The sequence below is a fragment of the Aythya marila genome, assembly GCF_965140915.1.
Source record: "Aythya marila genome assembly, chromosome: 18".
NCBI lineage: Eukaryota > Metazoa > Chordata > Aves > Anseriformes > Anatidae > Aythya > Aythya marila.
In genome coordinates this window covers 2,625,744-2,650,883 of record NC_139059.1, presented here as the reverse complement: position 1 = coordinate 2,650,883, position 25,140 = coordinate 2,625,744, and the positions used below count along the sequence as shown (strand labels likewise).

Below are 25,140 nucleotides of genomic sequence, written 5' to 3'. Positions count from 1 at the left end.
GCATTAGATCAATTTTTTACTAATGCAGATGCCCAAAAAAAAGGGGTCTCCCAGCTGGAGTTACCAATTCTCTATGGCAAATAATGATGCTTACTGCTATAACTGCCACCAGGAGCCTGTCCCATGGGTCATGATATTCTCCATTCTTCTGTTTGTCTGTCCACGAGACCTAACAATGCAACAAAAACCCTGTTTAAGAAAATAATTACCTACCAGAGACCACGTATTCTGCATTGCGCTTTACCCTGTGAGCTCTGTGCAGATCCGGATCAATGTGCCAAACCAGCCCAGCCCCACAGGCTGAGCAGCACATGGTTTTCCTTTCGATATTTAATGGTAGACTTGTGTCTTTCCTCATGTTAAACCTGCAACACTCTGCTTGCAGGAAAAAGGTGACTTTTTGCCAGCAGCTGCCCTTCTTCATGCAGTAACTGGCTACTGATGGCACTATGCAGGTCCCAGTCACATCTTTAAAGGTGCCCACCCGATTCCAGCCATTTGTAAGCACTCTGGAGAGCATCTGCTTTGTGTCCTTACCTTTATGAAACAGATCAGACAGCCGATAAGGGAATAGATGGGAATGAAGATGGAGAAGACATAATGCAGCGTGGTGGTCACTGTGTAAAAATCCAGAAAAAAGGCCACTTCGGTGACAACCGTACACAGCAAAGCTGCCTATACAAAACAAAGAAAAAAAATTCCATTTTCATTCAATTCTGGCTCTAAAAGTGTACGTTACTTAATTTGAGGCATATTTCTAAAGCTTTTGTCATTTAGTATATGTCAGTAATAAAGAAACATTGGTAAATATTCGATTTCTTGTGCAGTAAGGACACAGTGAAATGACCAGGCTGGAAAGGCTGGCGTGGCTTTGGAGAGAACCAGGCCTCCCAGTTAACCAAAGCTGAGGGAAAGTTACTCACCACTGAGAATATAAATGACCAAAATTCTTTTGTATTTTGGACTTTTTTAAATGTGAAGGAGACGACGTAAGTGAACAGCACAACTGATGGGACGTAGCCAATCAGGCAAAAAAGCTGCAGAGACAAGAAAGGTTTCTCAGGAAGTGTGCAGTATGAACCCATTTTTTTTTTGTATGTTTATCAGTTGATGTTATTTTAGGGTTGTACATGATTCTGGGTACAGCATGTGTCATTAAATACAGAAATAGATGCATAGGTAGGAACGCCCTTGAATGTAGTTCCATGTTTGCTGTATTTCCTCTTGCTTTTATTTAAAACAAAACAAAAAACACAGGCTCCCATACATATCAACCTGATGATTTTAAGAAATATTACCAAGCCCTCCATCAACGTTAGCATTTTTGCAACAATCAGAACAAGGGACGGATGCAGCAGTAACAGATCAGCCCTGCAGCACAACGGTCACACCCCAAACCTGATTAGCGCAGAGCTACCAATTCTGGGAAAGAAACTGGGAAAATCCAATTCTTCTCAATTACAGCTAAGATTTCAGAAAAGCCAGCTCCAACTATAAAAGATATGATGGTTTGTAGCCTCCTTAGTTTATGCATATGCTGCAATTCATTGCGGAGCTGGTCTGTGTTCAAAGTCACCGCAACCTTGTCATTAGCAGAGTGCCGATGCAAGCGGCGCAATTATCAAATGGCAGCAACAGCGCAGAGCAAATTGAGCAAAGAATGACAGTGCACTTCCTTGGAAGGTTCTGGTAATTTAAAGCTCTGTTTTATTCTGGTTCTCAGTTAAACCCTAAATACTTCCCCCCTCCCCCCTCAGGGGAAGAAGAGGTTTTGCCTTTGGTACATTCAGGCTGGTGCCTCTGCACCAGGAACCCTGATCAGGCATTTTCTGTATACATTGTTTTGGAAAACCCTGCTGAACCATCTAATAAAAATAAATGCTTGTGGAAAATAACAGAACCAAGCCCCTGCACCTCTGTGTGTCCTCAGGTCCCCACCACACTCACCACAGCCATGAACTTGCCGACGTAGAAATAGATGCCATAGTGGAAGGCAAAGAGACTGCCTATCATCAGGACGAGGATGGAGAAGAACAGTGGGAGGTCAACGACAGCTTGGCCCACCCAGTAAGCGGACGGATAAAGCCCTGCTATTTTCAGCTGTGTGTATGCTTTGATCTGCAACAGGAAAAGAAAATGCCCACGATGGTCATCTGTATTGGTACGTGGGTGGGCTCTCATTTCTTGATCTGACTCACCACTTTTACATGGACATTGTATACATGTAGAAGCACATCGCCCACTTGTTGCTGATCCTAGCTGCCAAAGCACGTAACATTTCCATGGAAAGCCAAAGGGCTTTTCTGAAACCTGCTCTACCCGATGCCACCAACACCGGAGTCACTCCTGCTCTGCTCTGGCTGCCCTGTGCCTCGCAAGGCAAAGGATACTACTTAAAACACCTCTGAAGATCTTTCCAAAAAATCCCAAGATTTTTAAGATCTTGTGTGTCTACAAATCCACACCCAGAAGCTTACCTTATGGTTTTCTGCATTCTCCATGGCAAAATAGGGTGGCATGCCCGTGACAATGATTCCCAGCAGCACAGCTTCAAAATAGATCTCCAGTTTGAAAACAGTATCTGGAAGATCCTGAAATATACATCAGATTTCTTCAATAATAGAACGCGTGTGGGGAAAAAAATGCACTTATGATTGGAACACGACTGGGTGTGCAAAAGCATGAGTTCTTGAGCCCACCTCAGCACCAGCTCTGCTGCCTGCTGCGAGCTGTCCCCAGCCCTGCTCACCTGGATGAAGGGGTTGCTCCAGATCTGAATGCTCTCGCTTACGTTCAGAGTGCGCAGCAGTAGGTTGCTGACAATATTCATCAAAACTGGCACGGCATGCACCATGGTACTGTTGAATACGATTGTGAAAACATAGTTCTGGAAAGAGAAGTATTTGTTATATTAATTAGTCTGCCTGAAGGGTAACGCCCTGAAAGGGCTCTCCTGTGGGCTTAATTAAACCTGAACAATGATAAAAAAAAAATCTCTGCATGACAGAGGATGCTTTGCAGGAAGCTCTGTGCTGCTCAGAGTGGTTAGAACACAAAACCTAATTCAATAATACAGTCATGTTCATAGAGAACAAATTATTTGGAATAAATCCTCAAAATGTTTTATGCAACTGTTACACTCTGACAAATGATGCTCCAGCCAATTACAGCCTGAAAAACAAAATACACAAGGATCTGCACTCATAAGTTCTTGCTAATGCATTTTAAAAACAGACAAAAATTTATGTTAGCTAAGGACTGCACTGTCACACTGCTATTAGTAGCTGCAACAACAACAACAAAAAAAAGGGAACAAGAGATAGAGCTGGCATACTGCAAAGCATTTCCTTTGTTGGAAATTAAATACAACCCTGATATTCAAATCATCCTGACACTCCTTCAGTGACCATTGTGAAATGAATAATTCCAGTCCAAGATACTCATTTTTCTTTACACATGAGAGCACCATGGAATTATACTTCTGTCAAATTGTGTAATTCAGCCAGTGCAAGTAAGGAATAAGTTCATATGCCAGGTCTCTTGTGAAGTAAAATATTTCTCTTGGCTTTTTGTGTGTTTGTGAGGAAAGAAGAGGAATGGAAGTTTTATTAACCTACCATAATTATCATTATGAAAGAATGAATTTATTTTGAGCATATTTCCAGTCCTCTACAAGTCCTCTTTGCAGGCTTCTTGCATAAGCAATATTATATGACATTATTTGATTATATAATTCAATACTTTGGACGTTTAAAAATTTGATCTCCTTATTGAAAACAACCCAGAGCCTCAATACACAGAGTGGTCCCCAAATGTTCACACAAACAGCAGAGATGAAATTTCAACCCTATCACCTCAAGTGAACAATCAGCATCAACCTCATCAGGCTCACCCCGAGCCTGCCTTTCAGGACAGAGCAACAAAACCAGCCCCTGGCCAGCTGCTCTGGGATATGACCGAGCAGATCTGTCTGTCTGTCTGTCTCACCTGTCTGGATTCAAGGTCGAACACATTTAAACCTGCACTGTGAGGTGCAGCTGAAACGTAGTCGCTGTCATTGAACATCTCCACCAGGACGTTCAGGCTCCCGAGAGAGTGGACAATGTCATCAATATCTGAGTCTGGTAAGAGACAGAAAAAGACATCACCAGCTTGCAGTGTTTTACACAAAATTATTGATGTGTTTTCAAGTCAGCAGTGCTGCAGTCTTCTCCCTGATCTAACCATATGATAGCGACCACCCTTTCATTACATGTGCCCACTAAAGAGAGTCCTCTGCTGTTCTGAGCACCGCAGATGTTTTTGTCTCTGCTTCCCCCTCCGCAGCCTCCCCAGAGCTCAGGAAACACTCGGTTATTTTACACAATTAAGTCGCACAGGCCAAATGCAACAGTTGGAAGCAGAGGTGCCAAGGAGCATCATCAGGTTACTGAGCGTTTCAGCTGCACAGAGAATTAGCTAACAGACAGAAATCAGAGGCGCTTTGATGCAGTATCTGGAGGACTGAAAGCGTATTATGTACAAATTCCCCAGAGCTCAAAAAGATGTTTATTTCTACTGCCCAGATTGCTGCTAGCCACTTTTAAAACATCTCCATTTGAAACAGAAAGGAATTTTACAAAGCACTTTGTAGCAGGATTTTAATGCAGATGTATCCAAGTGTCTCTGTGCCCAGCTCCTTCACACGGATCATCTTTGTGCAGGGAGCACAGCACCACCACACACAGGAGAAGGAGGGAGATCTCTGAAGTGAACCACACAACACAGAGGATTCTCACTCTCTACCGTGTCTGGCCACTTGGAAATGCTTGATTTGGATTCACTTCAAGGAAAGTTGTTTTGAACCCAGAAGGTTGCACCCACCACCTTTCCCCCCATCTTCACCTTCCCTTCCTCACCCCAGGGGATGCAGCAGCCAGCAGCCAGCCCTGCAGAGCCCCTTCCCTCCCCTACCTGTGGAGTTCTGCAGCAGCAGCCGACTCCTGTACTTGTGATATTCCTCCCCAGGCTTCAGCAAGTACAAATCCGGGGAGAGTCTGACAGGAGCTATTGAATTTTTGATGTAGTGGTGCGTGAGAAACAACAAGATCTGAACGACAAGGAAAATCAGAAAAAGCAACAACCTGAAAGCAAAAAAGAAAAGGTTTGGTTTTATTAAAATTCAGCAAATGCAGGCCCAGTTGATGTGCACGTCTATTAAAACAACATCTCCCTCACCCCAAAATGCAGCTATTCAACAGCAATGAACAGCCTCACACTTGGTTATGTTTAAATGTGACTACAAACAATAATTAAATTGCATCCTGCCTCTTCCCTGTTGTCATTCAAACAGGTTTTGAGATTTTTGTGTACGGACCAAAAAGCCTCAATACTTACATCACTCTGACACATTTATTTTCTCGCCTGAGACTAAGGAAGTGAACTTTTGCTATGGTGGAAACCTGCTTCTTCCACAGGGCTGCGTGGCTCATTGGGGGCGACCTGGTCTCTGAGAGCATCAGGAGGCTCTGCTCCATGTCATCGAGTGACTTTGTGTCTGCCTCCTCCTGCACTTGCTGGGAATTAAACACGCTGTAATCTGGAACAGAAGAGAGTAAAAGGGTATGGACTGGGCTGCTCTGACAGGGCTACATGGTTTGAGATCGTAGGTCTGGAGGAAGCTTTGCTGAAGTCAATTCTTGACCGCTGCTATTGAGAAATCACCTCATCCCTCCCTGGGCTCTCAATTTAGCCCCAAGGCCAATGATACTAATGTACCCCAAAGCACACAGATCAGACACTGAAGGCAGATGATACAGATTTCTGCCCTGGGGAGAGCAAAACTGATAGCCTACAAACACTCAGACGGTGCAGCCTTGCCCTAGCTCCACTACATCAGCCCAGGCACATACCTGCATTACTCAGCATCAGCACACTCAGCTGTTAAAGCCCCTTACACCCACTCAAAAACTTTGCAGTGTGGATAGTTTACTACTCTGCATTGCAAAAAGCTCTAAAAAGATAAAGGCAGCTTCAACACTTCACAGCTGACATCAGAAGATCTGATCAGCTCTGCAGTAACAGTCAGCAGTCCCAGCTTTTCATCTGGATGAAATTTAAAGGAAGGGGAGAAAGACAAGCTCAGCTTCAGCCTTACGTGCAGGCTACCAATATTACTGCTCACCTAGAAAGCTGGAAATGAATTTTATATCATGAATTTCTTCAAAGTAAGCTCCATGAGGTAAATAGAGCACATTATAAAAAGACAGACATAAGAAGTGCAGCTGTGAAGCAAAGAAGTGAGATGTAGGTTCACTGTATGAAAATTAAATCGTTGCAGAGACAGCACCAAAAAGCCTTTTCTCTTCATCCTCCCAGAATTTCTCTCCACCCAGCTCACAGCTTGTGTGTGTTTTTCCTGATAAATATTTCAAAAACCTGGGATAACGCAAGGCCTGAGGTGCCCTGTGCCACCAGGCATTTTTAATTCTTACCTCCATAGCAAGCCTCCTAGCAGCGACGCGGCACAGCAACATCTACACTACCTCGTACTAAACCAAATACAAGGGAGAACAGGAAAATACCATGGGCTGTCCCACCTGCTTGATCGATTTCTGCCTCAACTTCCAGCTTCAGGTAGACATCCTCCAGAGTCGTCATGGAAACACCGTAAGTAATAACGCCCAAATGGGAGTGGGTGTCGAGGTCAGAAAACAAGCCTGCAGATAGAAGTGAAGAACACTGGTTGCTCTGGGACAGGATCACATCGTCCTCCCGAGAGATCTTCAAGCAAGCCAGAAGCGCTCTGCATCCCTAAGGCCTTCAAGACCATAGCGTGTAAATGTGGCTACTTCAACTTGAAGACACAGGTCATGGCATGACAACCAAGGTGAGGATAGGCTCATTATAGCACAACACTTTTCATCCTATGTGGTCAGGCACAGAAAACGTAAATTACAAATAAATAAAATGGGAAGAGTTGCTGGACACCCAGCAACACTCGCCAGGTCTCCCCAGTTGCTCCTGCCTCCATTGCTGAGGCACATTCTAGCTTCGACTTCTCCTTAAAACAGTTTGGGGGAACTGAATCAGTCTTGCATAAAGATGTTTCGTACTTTTTTGAAAAGTACGAACAGTGACTGCTAAAGGTAAAGCTAATAAATTATTTACTAGTTAAATGTAACGGGAGAAGGGCATTTATGAAATGTGAGCTGCAATCACATCCATATTGATTCCCCCTTAGCTTTTCCAACAGTGACAAGGACACACTGTTTCTTCCATTTTCTTCCAGGAAACAAACAAGGAGTGCTGTGTACAATTAAAATCAGATAATTGCTGCCATCTAGTGAAACTAACACATTTGTTCCACACTCTCTCTCTCAACAGTGAATTTCAGTGCAGGGCCACAATGCTCTTTGTGGCTCACAACAAGGGGGATTATTGTAGGACTTATTGGCTTCCTGCTGGAGGCCAGCCCTGGTCACTGAAATGTTCTGCAGTAAGAAGATGCTTGTGCCAGACAACAGGACTCTTGGACAACAGGGTCTTTTCATGTTTCTGCTACAGGCATCTCACCAGCATCTGCACCACAGCCCCCTGAGGAACGCAATGAGGTCTTTGCCTGCCTGAGAAACTGATGAGAGCTAAAGCAAAGACCTCACTGACTGATCTTGAGCCAAACCATAGCCCCCCAAAAAGCTTGTATAAATGCACAAATGCAGAAATGACAGTTTGACAAGTACTGCAGGCTACAGCCAGGCTTGATGGATTTCCCTTTGATGGCCATCCCACCCTACACCAATACCTGCAAACTTGTCCATGTCCTTGAGCGGCAGGGTGTACACGAGCTGCTGGTCGGTCTCTTGGAGCAGGCTGGCTGTGGGTACGTGCTGTCTGATCAGCGAGGTTGTAGCTTCTGTGTTGCAATAGGCATCAATGTGCATGCTATGAAAACACACAAGAAATTGGTTTTAAAAAGGTGGCTTTTGTCCTGATGCCCAGATCAGAAAGATTAGCCTGCAGAGCACCAAGCAATCAGGAGATGATAAAAGGGTCCTTCTTGGGGTGGGGGTACTGTCTTACTGATTTACAAAGAAAACAGATAGATGAAGTCACATGTAAAGAATACCTCAAGCGGTAGCCAATTCCCCATTTGGTTTTCAGAAAGAGAGAAGATCCAAGGCATTTTAACATCCCTTGAGAAATCACAGCTTTACGATCTGGAAACAAAAATCAAGAAGGCCTTTTGAGCAAGAGGACTGCCAACAGGCTCCAGAACCCAGGTAAGCCCTTCACGTAACGGTGCCTCCCTGGCTGCAGAAGCACCACCTGAGGCTCAGTAACACAACTGTCGTTTATGGACAGGGCCACAGCAGGGCTCACCAGCAAGGATATCTGCCTCGTCCATGAAGTGAGTGCTGAAAACCGTCACGCGATTTGGTTTTCTGTTTTTCAGGAGGTTCCAGACAATATGACGTGAACACGGATCCATGCCTGCAGTCGGCTCATCCAGCAGCAAAACCTTTGTGCAAAAGGAAAAGCATTTGCAAAGCCATATCCGTGTGCAAGGTGTGGCCTCAGAAATCCTATCTAAATGACAGACACAGGTTTTTGGTTTGAAGCCTGCTAGTTATTTGCTCAAAACACAGGAGACATCCTATCTTCCCTTCGTTTTGAATAAACACATCTCCTGTTGTGAAAAATGGAAAAATCATTCAGTAAGTTAATGCCATAATCTGTTTTATTCTATTTCAAGTGCAATTACATTTAGCTATGCATTGACTCTGTCTATTGAGGAATGCTTAAATATATGCTTTTAAAATCCCAGTGAACTGTCAGATGTATCCTTTTTTAATGCCTATCTAAAAGCAGCCCCAGTTCCTACAGGGAAGAAATAACAGACCTGTAACACAAGAGAGCTCTGTGGCTCTGCTTCCAAGCCAAGGGCTCACGCTGCTTGCAAGGAAAGTCTTGCTCAGATTCACTGTTAGGGGCTAAATATTACCTGCCAGGAACAATATAAAGCTTCTCAGTTCTTTATTTCATAAAGACATCAAATCCACAGCTACTACCATCACCTAAGGAATTAACACCTTCAAGCATGGAGGTTGGACTAAATTGTTTAAAACTAAAATAAGGGGGAAAAAAAAGTAACAGTTGCGCACAGTATCAACTTAGGCATCTAAAATGTTAAATGCATTAATTGGTTTTGACAAGAAACATCATCACTTAGGTGTGTTAGTAACACAAAGCTGGGAGCGCTTCTGTCACCCTCACCTTTGGGTTCCCAAGGACAGCAACTCCAACCGACAGCCGCCTTTTCTGCCCCCCACTTAACTTCTTAGCTTGATTGTCTTTGATAGGCTGCATATCCAGGTCCAACAACACCTTCTGAACCTTTAAACATAAGAAACAGATTTATTATAAAAAAAAAGCTATTTTTTTAAACCAGATTGCAATTTTTAGCCTTCAAATTAATGTTAAATTTAAACGTTTCATATGCATTTTAGTTTCCTAGGAAAAAACAAATAGATCACCCTTGCAAAAATGTCTGCCTGTACTCTGCCTCTGTCTGCTGTACTGTAAAGTAATATCCCCCTCCACACCTGCCTTCAGGAAGCATCTGGGCCATGTAGGGTTATAGTGCTGTGTAGGCTAAAAATGAACATATAAGACTGTGCTTGTGTCCAAGCAACTTACCTCTTGTATCAAGTCATTCTGAGGTATTCCCTTAATTGCGGCAAACAGGGAGAGATTCTCCTCCACGGTTAATATGTCAAAGTGGATATCAGACTGAGGGCACACGCCTGCTATTCGACGCACTTCAAGCATTTCATCAATTTCAGAGACTCGGTGACCATAGACAGAGACAAACCCTGAAAAAAGCCCAAAACAATCAACTTAATTTTTTTTTTCTTCTTTTTTTTTACAGGCAGCCAGAAAGCAGGCTGGCCTGGGTAGCTAAAGAGGGGCAAGAAATTCAGGTGGGCTCTTTCAGATATTATCCAGAGAAAAAATTGGTGCATCTTGAGATAATAAGAAGGGATAATGGTTTTCAAAAGCAGGGTGGCCAAAGCTCCTGACAGCGGGAAGCCTCACCATCTGTCGGTGGACACAGCCCACAGAGGATGTTCATCAGTGTTGTCTTCCCGGTCCCGCTGTGCCCAAGTAGTGCCGTGATCTGGCCTTCGTAGATGTCGAAGGACAAGTCTACCCAACAAAGTGGACAGGAGAGAGAGGATAGGTTGGTGATGAGCTTGTGGCACCCTGAGTGGGTTTATGCCAGAGAGATGAAATCAAAAAATGACATATGGGGTAAGCCTCACGTTCTGCTAGGAGGAAGGCCAAGCCTCCATGCCATGTTGCGGCCTACCAGTGGGGTGGCCATGGCCATGAGTGGCATGGGGCTTCGTGCCATTGGGCAATGAGAGGGCTGGGGAGATGGGGCAGGCAGGTTGTGCCTCCTGATGACAGGGGAGGAGGAGAAGTGACTGAGACGGTGTCATCAGGCTTTCTTTAGTGAGGGAAGGGCTCCTCTACTGGGGCACTGGTTTAGAGGAGATCATTGCCAAAGCGGTGAGAGAAGGCGCACACAAGCACATCTGGCATTCACGCTTCAAGTCCCACCCCAGTAAAAGAAACCCAAAAGCCCAAACTGAAACACAAAAAGATCACTCAACAATCCAGCTACTGCTCCTCTGCATCTGATAAGCAGCTTAAAAGCTAAAATGTTCTTACTTCTGAGAGCCTCCACAGTTTCCCCCTTTTTCCTGAATGTTTTCTGAACACAGCTGATTCTGAAAGAAGACATGTCATTTTATAAGCTATTTTAGGATCTTTATATGTCATTTTGAACGTTCAACACGCAGCAACAGTCACAGCAAGATGACTGTGCTAAAGTGGCACAAAACACATCTACGAGCCATAGAGGCAATGCAAGAGACAGGACATTCTGTCACAGAACTTAATCATCTCCACCCTGGTATCAGAAAACTTTTTCTTGTTGCCTTCTTAGGCATTTCCTATGATGACAGGATGAATTATTTCACGTCCGTGTTTCTTTCACACAGTAGAATAATGCACTAGAGGCTTCCCAAGTTAGAGAAGGGCACGGCTACTCCCCAGTAAATTCACAATCTGACAGAAGATTCAACAGACACGATGTGGAAGAGACATATTAGTACAACAAGACTCCGAAGACATGATTACTGGCAGTTCTCCATCAAAATTAAGCAAAAGAAAGCAGGTATTTTCTCTCTGAGAGGTAAAAGCCTTCCTTCCAGCCCTACTGCATTTCAAAACAAAAACGCAACACCACCAAAACCAACCACCAGTTTACCTGAAGGCACAACGTAAAGGATGGGTTTTGGAAGCCTGACCACCTTGCAAATGAGGTCAGAGAGGAAATTACAAGTATGAAGAATGGGATGAGGAAAGGGATACGAAAGACTACAAAACCTGTATGTTCAAAGACAATGGCAGAATGATGGCAAGCTGGTGGAGACACACTATGGAAAGAGTCCAGGAAAGATGAATAAGGCAAAAAGTAACTACAGCATCCTCATGAACATTTCCATTAAAACTTCAACCTATGGCAGACACCCAAAGAGACATGGAGAGCACAGACAGCACAACACTCATTCTGGTCACTAAGCTCAAAAACTCATTTGAGACTAGTGAAGCCATAAAAAAGGAGTGAAAACAGAGTTTCTCAGCTCACATGAGGCTATGCATTTGGACAGTGATGAAAACAAAAACTAAAGGAAAAATTCTCAAAACAATATCTAAGAAACACTAAAAACACAAGACAATCCGGGTGCAAGACAACAGGCAAAGCAAAATGAAGAGTGAATTATGAGACCAAGCATATCTATTTTGCAGTTTTGTTTTACCCTCTTGCCTATGACTGCTAGGTAAAACCACCATGAAGTTCCCCTCTTGTCTATGGAGAACATAACAGCCTTCCCAGAAACCCAGAATTCAGCTCTCTCCTCAAATGTGCATTACCAGAAAATAAACTCTCCCAGCAGAGTAGGCGTTTCAGCATCTGCAATCACTTACGCCTCTCGCGGCCTCAGCGAGGCTGAAGGAATGGAAAACCGGCCGTTTTTGAGAGGACTCCAGCTGAAGGAATACAATACACAAACAAACCCTTTCTTTAAGCCCAGTGATTTACCCTTGGAGAGCATCCATGTAGCTGATGGTGGGGCTTCACTGAATATGGAAACACGCTGTGCTGCGTGTGCGGAGAACTCTCCGCAATGCATACCATGTGCTATTTGAATCAGCAGATTAGAGGAACAGAAGTAGTTTCCAAATTACAAATGAAACATCGAAGACTCAGGTGATCTGCTAAACTGCACATGGGGCCAGGCAGGAATCATACCTGATGGCTTCCTTTCCCTGAAATTCGGAAGGCACAGGTTCAACCATCTCACTGCAATTTAAATTGCCATTGATGCTGCTCTCGTACAGTTCCTTGTAATTTTTTCTGTGCTTTGACCAGAATGAGGGCTTCATAAAGAAAAATGATGATCGGCGTAGTCCAAACTCCCCTAGGTAATACAGGAAAAAAGAAAACTTCTTAACTGTAAATACACTGCAGCTTTTGGGATTTGGCTATAAAAGCCATGAGCTATCCTGCTCAAAGTTTAGGAGCCAGCCCACATCCAAATTCTGGAGGGGCTTCACCAGCCAAGTTTACATTATCTGTTTTTAAGCCATGGTTTCCATCAGTGCTGCTAGCAGGTCCTGGATTTGTTAAGTATTTAAATAGATGTGCAAATCTCTTTTTATCTGAGAAAAATCTCCAGTGCTGAAGGTACGGTAACTTAACTACATGCACTAGAAAGCAATGGAGATCACAGGCAAAGGCAGTGGAAGGGCTTAACACAGGCATTAGTCACATGAGGAACAACTTCATTCTACGTTTCATGTTCATTTACAGCTGTCACAAGGAAAGGTCTGGAACAGGCAAAGTGGTCTTTACTTTTTTTTATCCCGTAAGAACAAATTGCATAAGCTGAGACCCAAGCTAGCCTAGTAAGGAAGCCTTTTAGAAAGATGGAGACAAGGTTTAGCTGACATACTTAAAGACCATAAATTCTAAACATGCTAATTCTCCTTCCTCCCATATCCCAGCTTTCACAGAATATAACTTATTTCAGCTAAAAGTATCCCGAGTCACTGTTTAAACTTTACTTGCAAAGAACAGCACCATCTCCTTTCTCCACAACTAGAATCAAGCCAAACACTGCATGCCAACACTGTGGAACCCAGTGGGCAGGAGGAAAGGACCCAGGAGTTCAGAAATGCCACCCAGCTCCACCAGAGATTTCAACCAGAGGGCTCAGTACTTTGGGAATTCATGACATTAGCACAGTTCAGTTCGATTTCTCTCATGAACATACCTGGAATGACCTGATCAAGGTAGACAGCTACAAGCAGATAAAATATGCTATCCAGCACCAGTAAGATAAGTGAGATAAAGAGCGGGTAAGGACCATGACTTAGATTTGAAAATGTTGCACCATCTTCATAATCTTCCAGATGCATGACCTGCCAACAAACATGCATGGACCGAGATGTTACACACCCACATTTTACCAGCTTGGCAAGGCATGACAAGAACGGTGCAGAATGTAGCAACAGAAAAAAAAAAATAGTCAAAAAGTGACCAAGATCACAGAAACAACATAAAGTTGCTTGATGGTGCACTGGGTTTTACTTGATATTAGAATTGCCATGGGAAGCTATTAAGACGTGCATTTTTCCCCACCATCTGCTTATTAAATAAATAAATAAATCAAACTATTTAAGAATATCTCTATGACTACCTATCAGAAATGTTGCAAGACAAATGACTGCTACGAAGCTGCAGTCCAAGCAGAAGGTTCTTTACCTGTGCAACACCAATCAAGAAGCTGCACTGGCACAGGGGGCTGAGAACCCACACGAAAGACTTGGGGAAATCTTCCAGCAGGACGATATTCAGGCCCACAAATCCAAAAGCCAGGGTGGCCAAAAACTCAACTATACCCACGTGCTTTGACTTTTTAAATAGAGGTGTCAACATAAGTGCAAAGAATACCTAAGAACAGATTAAAAAAGAAAGAAGCAATATGTTAAAAAAATACATTAATACAAGGTATAGAAAACGAAAATAGCTTTGTTCTGCCTCTGCTAATCAAATAATTTTCCTGGTACAGTCATTACAACATTAACCCAAGTTCCTTCAAAAACAGACCAACATGAGCAACAGATTTCCCAAAGATGCCGGGTGATGGCACAGAAAAGAAACTGAAGTAAGAGAAATAAGGAGCCACACTGCTGTGTGTGTACATTCCAGTTAGTAACCCCCCCCCCTTTTTTTTTAAAGTGATAGATCATAAGTAACCAATGCAAAAATATTTGTTTATGAACTCACACATGCAATTTGTTGTGTAAATTAATTCCTTATTAATTAGGGCTTTAACATTACACTTGCCCTAAGGAAGTGACGTTCGTTCCAGACTGTTTAGTAGAGAGAACAAGATCAGAGGGGATAAAACCTGTGGATGGGATGGCCTAGGCATACTTACTGAAGAGATGCCATACAGGAAAAAAAGGAGAAATATCACAAAGGCACTGCTCTGGGGAAAGAGTGAGGAGGCCGTCGCAATCACCGCCATGAGAATGGACATAACGAAGATCAGACTCGTGTACAGAAGCACCCAAGAAAGCCTACGAGCAAAAGGGGAAAAAAAAAGGAACAGAAAGCAGTGAATGAATTCACATCCTGAACTACTCACATGCAAAACCAGCTAGAACTACAATTCTTTCACATTCCGGGCAGCTGCACCACAGGCCAGGCTTGCGAGAAAACAAGAGCCCCTAAATGAAAAGGGCTCTTGTAAACGTCCCTGGGACTGTTCTGAGCATCAGGGCACAGACATCAGCACCCGCTGCTTCCAAAAGATGAACAATTACACAATTCATGATTTCTAGTTTTTTTTTTTTTTTTTTTTTGAACTTGCATAATTAATTTCCCAGTTTAACCAGAAGAGGGTAACTGAGCAGTAGGTTTCAATAATTAAAGAAATTCTATTTAAAATTTAACACACTAGTCATTCCGGTAGCTGCGCCAGGTAATAAAATCCTTCCCTTTTTGACAGCGGTGTTGCAAGACTGTGAGCAACTCTGGCCTCAGCAAACAGATGCAGTTTGTACGCAGGTAGTAAAAATAACGCATTTCCTCCAAAACATGCTTCTGATTTTTTTTTCCAGTGCAGAAGCTGCATTACCAGATCACACCCATTTCACCCAGGGAGTCCCTGAAGCAGAAAGGTAGAACAATTTTCTCAACATCTGCAATGCTCAGGAGGGACACGTGCAGCCTGCTACCGCGGCCGACCAGCACGGCCACAAGGGATCAGACCCGTGGGAAATGAGGTTTGTCACCAAGGAGGCACCGCAGAAAAACAGAGCCGAACATCAGGAAAGGGCTCTGGTACAGAAACACAATGAAAACAACCAGGAGGAAAAAAAAAGACAGCCGCAGCTGGCTGTTATGGTGCAGCGGGGCACAATGCTAAACCACTCTAGGCTACTGTGGGAAGCAGAAAGCGAACCCCTTTTTATCACTACAATTATCAATGTGTTTGAATTAGTACGTCCTCTTATTTGGAAAAAAAATACACAAAGCCAACTGCTTTGTGCTGCGTAGGACAATTTTCCTCACAGTAAGAAAGCAAATTAAAACTTGTTGTTTAGACTGCTCTTCGTGGCACGTTAAAATTACAGAGTTAGATTGGCTTAATTATGTGTTGGGGAAACGCTGCTGATAGGCTCTGAAGAAAGACTGCATGTTACCTGTTGATCCTCCAGGAAAGGAGTTACTGAGCCAAAGTGCTGACAACGATAAAAGCAAACTACACAAAAACACCATGCTGCAACTCCTTTAATCCCTCCAAATCTGGCACTACTTGGTATGGATAAATGCAGCAGCATTACTCTGGTATTTATTGACTGAAACATTCCTGTTTTTATGATACCGTATCTCTATGTTAGACTTTGCAGAGCACCTCACCTTTAGGTTGCTGCAATATTAATTTGATTAAGTGAATATAATTGGTAAACTGAGGATAGGATAGCAGAGCTTTACTGTAAAGTGTTATTTTTTTTATAATTCTTCTCTAAAGAATGGGCTATACCAAACACTCACGTACCAAAAAGCAGTATCGTGAAGTCCCAATATTTTTAAGAATTCCTTTAGCTTCCTCTCCTTTTCTGCCACAATATGAATTGCCAAATAATATCCAAATGGCGAGAAAGCAATTACTAGGTAAATTAAAATGATGGCACGAGGAAAGTTGTCGATTTCCACCACCGCCGCCTCTCCCATAACCGTTGCTCTCGTCAGTTCGAGCTGTTCCCAAACGGATTGATTGGTCCTCAACTGCGAGGAAAAGGAAAAGCTGTTTTAATGCTGTGGCTGGTTTCACAGCCCTGCTCTGAGGCACTCACGGGTGCCTGCTGCCGAGCCCTGCAGTTAACGCCTGCTCTGACGCATTGGGCTCATCTGGACACAAGGACGAATGTTGATGTTATTTAGCTGGGCAAGAACATTTCTGTAAAAATTATGGCAAAACACGTGAAGCAGTCTGCCAGCTCATTGGATTCAAGCTGATTTTCGGTATGGCATTGTACAGTTAATATACAACGTCACAAAACCAACCAGAACCTGGCAGCTCATGGAGCCGAACCTCAGTGGTTTCGTTGCTTTATTTGTTCGGACTGACCTGTATAATCGCTGCATCGATGCAGGCTTGCAGAGCTGTAAATCCTGAGCTCCAGTACGTCACCGATTCACAACCCTTCCGCAGGTTGGAGCAACTGGCTGCAGAATAAGCAAGGTGTTTTGAAGAGCAAGCCCCAGCCCCAACATAAAGATGGTGCAGCTTGAGGCCGCACCTTGTAAGAGGTGGGAACAACTTCCAAAACATGACATACACACACACCATCAAGCCAACAGAAAAACAGAGTCTGATTTTCAAGTTCATCCCCTTATGGAGTACATGTAAGGGTGGCATGTTTACCTCTCGATTCCGTGTACACAGAAGTCATAGCCACTGTATCGGGGAACCTCAGCTGGTAGGACATGGCATCGCTGAACACGACGCCCACAAAGTTCGAGGGTTTGAAAGCACTGGCCTCCTGCAGCTCCTCTTCGCTTAAATATTCCTCCGTGATGATGCCTGTGAAGTGGTAGAAATTATCGTGTTGACTTAGGTAACGGTGCAACAGGAAGAAAAACTGTGCAACGCTGTTTATTTTAAAAAAAAAAAGCCATGCTAATCATTAATGATTTATTTGGTTTGGGATATATATAGAACTGTATTTTTGTCCTAGTAAAGGAAGAATTTTCCTGAACAGGAACATGCAAGACTGTAGCTCAGTAGTGGGGTAGGCAATTCAAAGGAAAATACGAATTCCACTTTTGAACGTCCCCGAGTTTTCCCCCCCAATCCTTTCTTGTCCTCAGGCACCACCGTGTTTCAAGAAGGGCAGATTAATTGGGACATAGGGTTATGTGCAAGACAAGAGGGTATTCTGCCACCACCTTCAGCTGAGAACTGCAGCTCTCTGCATGCCAAGCACAGCCACAGTTTTTAAGGGAAATGGACTGCAAAGGCAGAAAGCAGATGAGGATACCCGTAATGAAACACAGGCATCAGGCTGTGCGGCTTCTCAGCGGTACCTTTGAAGTGCGAATACCACCAGGAAGAGATTGAAAGATACCAAACTAAAAATACATCAGAATGGTTTGGGATGTATCAGTTCCGACTAGATGTGCCAGCTGTACAAAGCACTTTAAATATATATATATATATACACACATAAATCTGTACTTTTCAAAAGAAAAGGTGAGAGTGTTAATTGGAATTGTCATTAAAAAAAAAAAAAAAGTTGTTTTGATAGCTACGGGATAGAAAACTCAACCTAAAATATCTGCAGAAGAGCATTATCTCCTGAATTTGCACTGGGATGGCACAGGCAGGTGTAACCAACCCTAGGGTGGTTCAAGGGCTTTTTGCGCCCTGCATTTGGGCCCTCTGAAACCCTTTTTTGTAGCTATAAAACACTTATTGTCTGCAACAGGAGGATGGGAACCACTTTCAGGAGGCAGTGCCAGAACATTTGCCAACCAAGCAAAAACTGCCTTCACAGTCTGTTCTCTCTCTGTGACGGAAAAGCAACACTTTTTATCTTATCATTAGCAAGCAGCAAGAGCAAGCTCCTTCTCTAAACACAAGCCACAGCATGAGATATATTCAGAAAAAAAACAACTAAAAACAACTGCTTAGTTCTGAGTACCGTCTTCGAAGTTATCAAAAGCCACCTTCTTCATGATTTCTCGTGCCATTCTGGTGGGCGGTGTGTATCCAACGACAAAATTCACCAGCATGGAGGTGTCCAGAGTACCGAGGTTGGTGTTGGAGATCTCGCCATACTTCCTGTGCGGATGCATCATGCTCATCAGAATGAGCCAAAACAAGAAGAAGAGTGGGAAAAGGATCTCCTACACCAAGAAGGAAGAGATGAATTAAAACTTCCAAGAGCAGGCGTAGAAACAAGAATCACCAATAATTTGTCCGAGTTACACAAAGCTTAGACAACAGACTGTGAGCTTAATTACTTGACTGTAAAGTTTCCTGAACGTTCTCGAAAAGTTCCCTGAATGTCCTCAGTGTAACAGTGATTTCAATGCCAAATCCTTCTCTGGCACTGAAGCAGGATTTTAATCGCATGCATTGGTAACTTGAGAAACCATTTTATGATACAAAGGGATAATTCTGCATGCCTCAAATATCAGCAGGCTTATGCTCTTTGGAAAGAAACAAAACAACCCACAATCCGTTAAACAATTAGTCAAGCATTCGACTGACTCTTGTTCACCTCAAAACTCGTACACATCACCTGTGCATATGGCTAAACAGTTACAACAGAAAAATTTTCTGGAGAGGCCTAGTCCTGCTATCCTGGCCAGTTTTGATCTCTAGGAAGGGTGAACATGTTTTTGAAAATGCAGTGAGATTGCATTATTAATACAAGGACATATTCTGCATAATGCCTTATATTTTTGGGACAAATAACCAGCCAAAGGATCATGAATTTTTTTATGAAAAAGCCTATTTCAACCAAAACTCAGAGCAAACCACGAAGCTTCAGAAGTATTGTAATAAAAGTGAGTGTTGCCCTCAACACAGGAACCACTTCAGTGCCGAATAACCACAGACAGGCAGCCAGCAGCCAGCCAGCACCCCGCTCACCTGAACGCTGCTTTTCTTTGTCCTACATTTAACAAGCCAGTTCTTGAACAAGAGAGCTCTGGTTTGCCTCCATACCCCTGCTTCTCTCGGAGCATCTGGCGCCATTTTTCAAGTCTTAAAAAAAAAAAAATTAAAAAAAAAAACAACATGAATTAACAAGATAATTTAAAAAGCAAAAGCCAGGCAGCTGCATCATTTAGTATCTCTAAAAACGTCCACTTGTGTGTCTGTTAGATGCCTGCTGCGTCAAGAAATTGATAGTATTCATTTCCAACAAGAGAGCTGGGCACATTGGCTGGGGGAGACGTCGGGGTGCCATCTGAGCAATCCCCACCCAAAGGCAGGGTCAGCTCTACACAAGCTGATGGGATCCAAGCCAACCCGGGCTTATTTTTATTTTATTACATACAAATTAAAAACAAAAGTACTTATCTCGGAACATAATTCTCGTGTCCAAGAGCTGAGGGCAGCCAGCCAGACTGACGCATCAAAAAACAAGACACCTCACCCCAGGATAACTGTTCAATTTACCACGAGCAACCCCTTTTACTTCTGGAGCGGATCCAGCACTACTTATTCTCCTGATTTACCTTTTCATTAGGCCAGCTGCACGCTGCACTGGTGCTGAACAGGAGCTTTTGGAAAAACTGAAGACAACTGAAGTTGCTCTTCCCCTTCCACCACGACGTAGCTGGTGAGCAGCTGCCTTTACCCCCAGCAGGCTGCTGTCAGCAGCTTGGGGTCACGGTTCCGTGCACGTCCCTCTCCATCTCCTCACCTGCAGGTGGAAATACAATCGTGAGCTGCTCAACACCGACAGCAGGATGGGTGCAGGGTTCCACCGGGCCTGATGACTGAGCTGTCACCACCACTTCCAGCTCCACGTGTCCCACCTGCTGCAATGCCTACAAGCCACAGGGGAGCAACTACATCTTTTCTCAACATTTCGCCCAAAACACGGTCTTAAATTTTAAGAATTTATCTGCTTTCCAGGCTTTTTAGTTACCAATGCTTCTCCAACAAGCAGACTCCTGTTTTTGGTGACTGCATGCTGGGAGCTCCGTAGCAGGACATACTTTCTCTGTTATCTTTTAGACAACACACAGTTTAAGCTTCCTCCCTCAGCAGCATATTAATATGGAAATCTATTTTTGGAGTGCTGGCCTCATCTAACTGAAGAAACACATGAGGTTGCTCAGATGTCAGCACCGCTGCCATCAGCTCAGCTTGAAACACTCTGAGCAAACTGCACATACACGGACAGCAGTACCGGCGCACGTATATCCGATAAGAAAAGAGGGGTAAAGCCAGCTATTGCCACTAAAGTCACTGTGTGCCCCCTCCTTGGGCTTGGTGCAGGTGGGCTGCAGCAGTGGGATTTGGGCCGTGGCTGTAGCAGGCACCAGAGGCTCAAGGACCCACAGGAGAGCCGCCGGCACAGCGCTGAAACCGATGCCTTGGAAGGGAGCCCGCTACTGCCTCAAGTGCTTCCAGTAAAAGCCCAGGGAACCTACTTTAAAAATTAATGTTTCTTTGATTTTTTTAAAAAATGAAGTGCTTAAATACCAATTTATGCTAATAACTAATTCTTGTGGGAGATTGCATACAGCATCTCTAGATACCTTCAACCAAAAAACGATGCAAAATGGTGGCGGAGACATGTAGAAACAATCCAGAAGAGCAGCTGTCACATATAGGTCATAAAAACCAAAGTGCTTCTTCCCTCTGCTCGCAACACTCTTTGTTAAGTGCCTGGACTTCCACTGTTTGCTCTCAGGAGCAGATTTCAAGAGCACTTACAAGAGGAGAAGCTCCACTGAGGTCCTTACTCAATGCTATGCGGCTGCATTAAAGCAGCGAACCCTTCCCTTGGTCCCACTTCACTATTTATAATGAAATACAGAAAACTGACAGGGCTGATTTAATCAAATTCAATCACTGAGGCCATTTGCTGCTTCTTTAATTATTTTCTATCCATCAATAAAAAAAAAGAGAACCCCAACCAATAAAAAAAAAACACAACCAACAACAGCAATTCCACATCTTCATTGGAACGCTTCCATCCTTCAATTTACATCGCTTAGGTTAGAGGGAGAGTCGTTTTAAAAATGCTAATTCATTTCTTGATACTACATCTGCCATCTCCAAAGAAGCTGGTGAGGCTACATAGCACACTATTGAGAGCGCTGAGGAACTAGCACTTGAACAGTGAAGAACCACAGCTGGGTGATAAAGCCTCCCCAAAAAGTCCAGGCCAGGAAAACGAACACATCGGCTGAATAGGAAAAGAGAAAGGCTGCCAAGACATTTATTTGAGTAAGTGCAATAGACAAAATGAAAAGATTCTTAACCTGCAAATGTCCCCATCAATTTAGCCACTTCCCTGTGGCCTTGCGCTGATAGGAGCAGCGGCTGAAACACAACTCGTGGGCATCTCAAGGAAATTACTGCATTCATACTTTAATTCCACACTGCAGATGCTTGTGCTTCTTACAGGGGAAAAAGGACGATCAGCTTAGTTAGGAAGGATTCCCTCTCTTCCCTGGACATCAACCTCATAATTCTCTTTAAGGTTTTAAGGGTCAGCCTATATATGCTTTACTGCTGCATGGCACACCTGTATTTTATAAAAATAAAAACAGAAGAGCCTCAGCCAACTGAACTGTGGCTCCAGGAAAACAAAATCTATCCCTGAACAACAATACCTGCAGAAAGACAAGAGCATAAGATTACAGATCTTGTTGAAAGAAGACAATACCTTAAATGATACTTAAGAAAAACTCCAGATGTGCTCTTTACTGGTCTTAACGTTATTTCAGCTAAATGCTAAATTTATGCTTATTAAAAATAATAATAAAAAAAGGCTGAATTTCCTTCCTCACCCGAAGCCCAAAGGAAGCAGCTGTTTCTCGGGTTAGACCCCAAACACCCCCCCCCACCCTACACCGCAGCGCACGGCCCCGCTCGGGGGGCGCTGCCTGCGGGGGTCCGGCCCCCCCCGGCCCCTTGCAGAGCGGGTCCCTCGTGTCACGACCAAATGCAGAACGCAATACACGGCGTGCAATGAAATACAGAAGGCACAACGAAAAAATGCATAGTGAAATAAACACGCCGAAGCATTTACTAGACAGCGATGACGCGCACAGGTGCAGCAAAACTCCTCCTCTTCCTTCCTTTTTTTTTTCTTTTTTTTTTTTCCTTTTTTCTTTTTTTTTCTTTTTCTTTCTTTTTTTTTTTTCTTTTTTTTTTTTTTTTTTTCTCCGTTTTTCCCTTTCCCTTTTATTTTTTTTTTCCTTTTTCCTTTTTCCCCCTCCCTCCCTCCCCTTGTTATACCCCCTCCCCACCTCGGGGGTCGCTCCCCCGGTGCAGCCCCCATCTCCACCCGCAGCGGGGGTGCCCGCTCCCCCCGGCACTCACCGCCTCGGCCCGGTTCGACCCGGCTCGGCTCGACCCGGATCGGCTCGGGAACGCCGCGTTTGCAGCGGGGCCGCAGCTCGGGGCCGGTCCGTGCCGTGCCGTAGCCGCCGCCCCGGGGCGGAGCGGGGCGGAGCGGAGCCTCCCGGCCGCGCATCCCCGGGGGGTCCCGGGGGAGCCCCTCCAGGAGCCGCCCTAGGCGGGGAAGAGCCCCAAAAAATGGGGTGCTGGAAGGTGTCGGGGGGTCCTCAGCGTGCCCCGGGGGTTTAGGGACGAGAGGGAGCCGCCGTGATTGATTCCGTGCTGCTGCTGCCTACCTGCTTGGGGGGATCTCCACTGCTTGCTCGCCTTATCAAAAATGGAATTAAAGCGTTGGGAGCGCTGCCCTGGATGCAAACGCTGAGTTCTGGCTGGGTGTCGTCGCCCGTCGTGGCTCGCTGGCGCGTGATGGCTCCCACTGAGTCCTTCCCTCTGCAGTGAGCGCTCTCGTCAGCCTCGGGCCAGGCCTTAGCCCATGCCCGGCCGTGTGCTGCCCAACGGGATGCTCGGAGATCCAAAATGCTGAGATCTGAACGATCCAAGCACGGCGAGAGCGATCTGCCGCCTAGTTCCCAGATCTGCTGAAAAAGGGAAGGCAGAGGTGTCGCGGAGAGCTGCAGCAGGGATGCTGTGTGCATGCAGCTCCCGGTGCTCCAGCACGCACCGGCTGCAGGCAGCAGCCTCTCCCCCGGGAGAGCATGGCGTTGGGTAGGTGATGTTTGGAGCCAGCACTTGGAAGCCTCTGCCTGAGCTGGGTTTGTGCACCTGAGGAGCTGCACGAGCATCATGCATGGCTGCACTGAAGTGCAGCAGTGTAATGACAGCATGGGCTCAGCATTTCTACTTGGAAAACAGATCTGGAGTCTGCATCTGTGTCTGCAAGAACAAAAAAGGTCTCAAAGTGCCATATTTTACCAGAAACCTCAGTTTACAGGTGTGGCTAGCATGGCCATGCAGAATCCTTTGCATTCACACTTTTACCTGCACTGTCTAGGAATATTCACAACTCATCGTGTGCCTTCTGCAGATTTTGCTCCCTGTCGCGTTCCCCCTGGACCTCTGGCACCTCTCCCCACCTCCCCACCGCTCCCTGCTGCCGCCAGCCCCAGAGCAGCAGAAATCCTATGGGCTGGTTTTGGGGAGCTGTTTTTAGGGAGCTGTTTTTGGGGGGAGGAGGAGGCTGCTTCCACCAGGTGTCCTCTGAGAGCAGTGTGGTTCTGGGCTGGGCAGCACTGGGTCCAGGCTTTTTGGGATACCTCACACGTACAAAATGATCAAATTCTGCCTGATCTCTATGCTAGCAATCCCTTAGGAAAAAAAAAAAATAGGAAAAGAAAAAAGAAGTAGCTATCAGAAAGGCTTTAACTGGAAATATTTTTTCTTCTCGTTTCCACCTTAACAAAGAGCAGTAGATACAAGCAATCTAATTTAAAAAATGCCCTTTCGTTTTGCTTAATGAATACTGAGTAAATGCACTGGCATAACTGGAGCTTCAATAAAAAAAAAAATAAAAACAAAAGCAAACTTGTTATCGTCATCCAACTAGCATTAAAGAGCAAAGAAGCCTGGCTGGAACTGAATTCTTCTGGTCACTTTGATGTTTGTTGTGGTCTCTTTTTATGCTTGAAGAGTTTTAACTGCTCATATTTATGTTCTAGCTGCAGAATTTGGAGCTCCTGGGCTCTAACACACGTGAAGATAATCCCCTGCAATATATTTTGTGTTCAGAGAGGGGACACCACTTGCACCAGGCGTTGCACCAGGTGCTGCTGCAGCCAGACAGCCCTGGAGCCAGGACCCCGTCCATGCCAGGGAGTCAAAGCACAGCGGGGAGAAAGCCTGTGGAGAGCAGTTACCACCTGATGTAGGGCAATGCTTTTCATCTTCAAAGCACATTAAAACCATTACCGAATTAATTTTTCCAACAGCCCTGTACATTCGAATGCCCCAAATACGATCTCCGTTTATAGGTGCAGAAAGGCAGGGGTGATGTAATTTGTTCGAAACCAAAGGGAGCCCGCATCTGAGGTGGGGACGGGCACTGCTCAGTGCAAACAGCACTCGCCAGCAACCTCTCCAGCTTTTACTTCTTAGCAAAAGAACTTTGAAGACAAAAGAAAGCACTTCCATCTGTTTGACTGGGGGAAAGATCTAAGCAGCCAAATCCAGGTAGTGGCACCATGCAACAAAACCACACGAATGGCTGGGCAAAGGCTTGGCAGTGCAAATTCTGTTTTCTTACAGGGAAATTAGTTTCTGCTTACTTCAAACTGTGAGGCTCTACCTCTGCAGCAGCCTCGCTCCATCAGTACAAAACAGTCCATGACAAACAAGAGGTGAGTTCACACCTGGAGACACAAGGGTTAGGGAGCAGACAGAAACATTTATGGGTTTGTTT

General features: G+C 44.6%; 1 protein-coding gene across 1 annotated transcript in view; it reads right to left on the bottom strand.

Moving 5' to 3' along the window:
• Positions 1-22,812, bottom strand: part of ABCA5 (ATP binding cassette subfamily A member 5) — a 31,407-nt gene extending 8,595 nt beyond the window's left edge. The window contains exons 1-28 of the mRNA XM_082774823.1: positions 22,707-22,812; positions 19,880-20,067; positions 19,290-19,403; positions 18,334-18,538; positions 17,055-17,213; positions 16,758-16,855; positions 16,185-16,414; positions 14,559-14,700; positions 13,880-14,068; positions 13,389-13,536; positions 12,365-12,533; positions 10,717-10,775; positions 10,078-10,188; positions 9,679-9,854; positions 9,256-9,375; positions 8,362-8,500; positions 8,108-8,198; positions 7,784-7,923; positions 6,579-6,698; positions 5,377-5,578; positions 4,954-5,123; positions 3,988-4,121; positions 2,750-2,887; positions 2,478-2,591; positions 1,948-2,118; positions 924-1,037; positions 538-675; positions 95-169 (exon numbers count right to left, since the gene is read on the bottom strand). Of these exons, the coding sequence (XP_082630949.1) occupies positions 95-169; positions 538-675; positions 924-1,037; positions 1,948-2,118; positions 2,478-2,591; positions 2,750-2,887; positions 3,988-4,121; positions 4,954-5,123; positions 5,377-5,578; positions 6,579-6,698; positions 7,784-7,923; positions 8,108-8,198; positions 8,362-8,500; positions 9,256-9,375; positions 9,679-9,854; positions 10,078-10,188; positions 10,717-10,775; positions 12,365-12,533; positions 13,389-13,536; positions 13,880-14,068; positions 14,559-14,700; positions 16,185-16,414; positions 16,758-16,855; positions 17,055-17,213; positions 18,334-18,538; positions 19,290-19,394 (3,657 nt within the window). The 5' untranslated portion in view covers positions 19,395-19,403; positions 19,880-20,067; positions 22,707-22,812. The remainder of the gene's footprint in view (positions 1-94; positions 170-537; positions 676-923; positions 1,038-1,947; positions 2,119-2,477; positions 2,592-2,749; positions 2,888-3,987; positions 4,122-4,953; positions 5,124-5,376; positions 5,579-6,578; positions 6,699-7,783; positions 7,924-8,107; positions 8,199-8,361; positions 8,501-9,255; positions 9,376-9,678; positions 9,855-10,077; positions 10,189-10,716; positions 10,776-12,364; positions 12,534-13,388; positions 13,537-13,879; positions 14,069-14,558; positions 14,701-16,184; positions 16,415-16,757; positions 16,856-17,054; positions 17,214-18,333; positions 18,539-19,289; positions 19,404-19,879; positions 20,068-22,706) is intronic.
• Between the last annotated feature and the right edge of the window lie 2,328 nt (positions 22,813-25,140).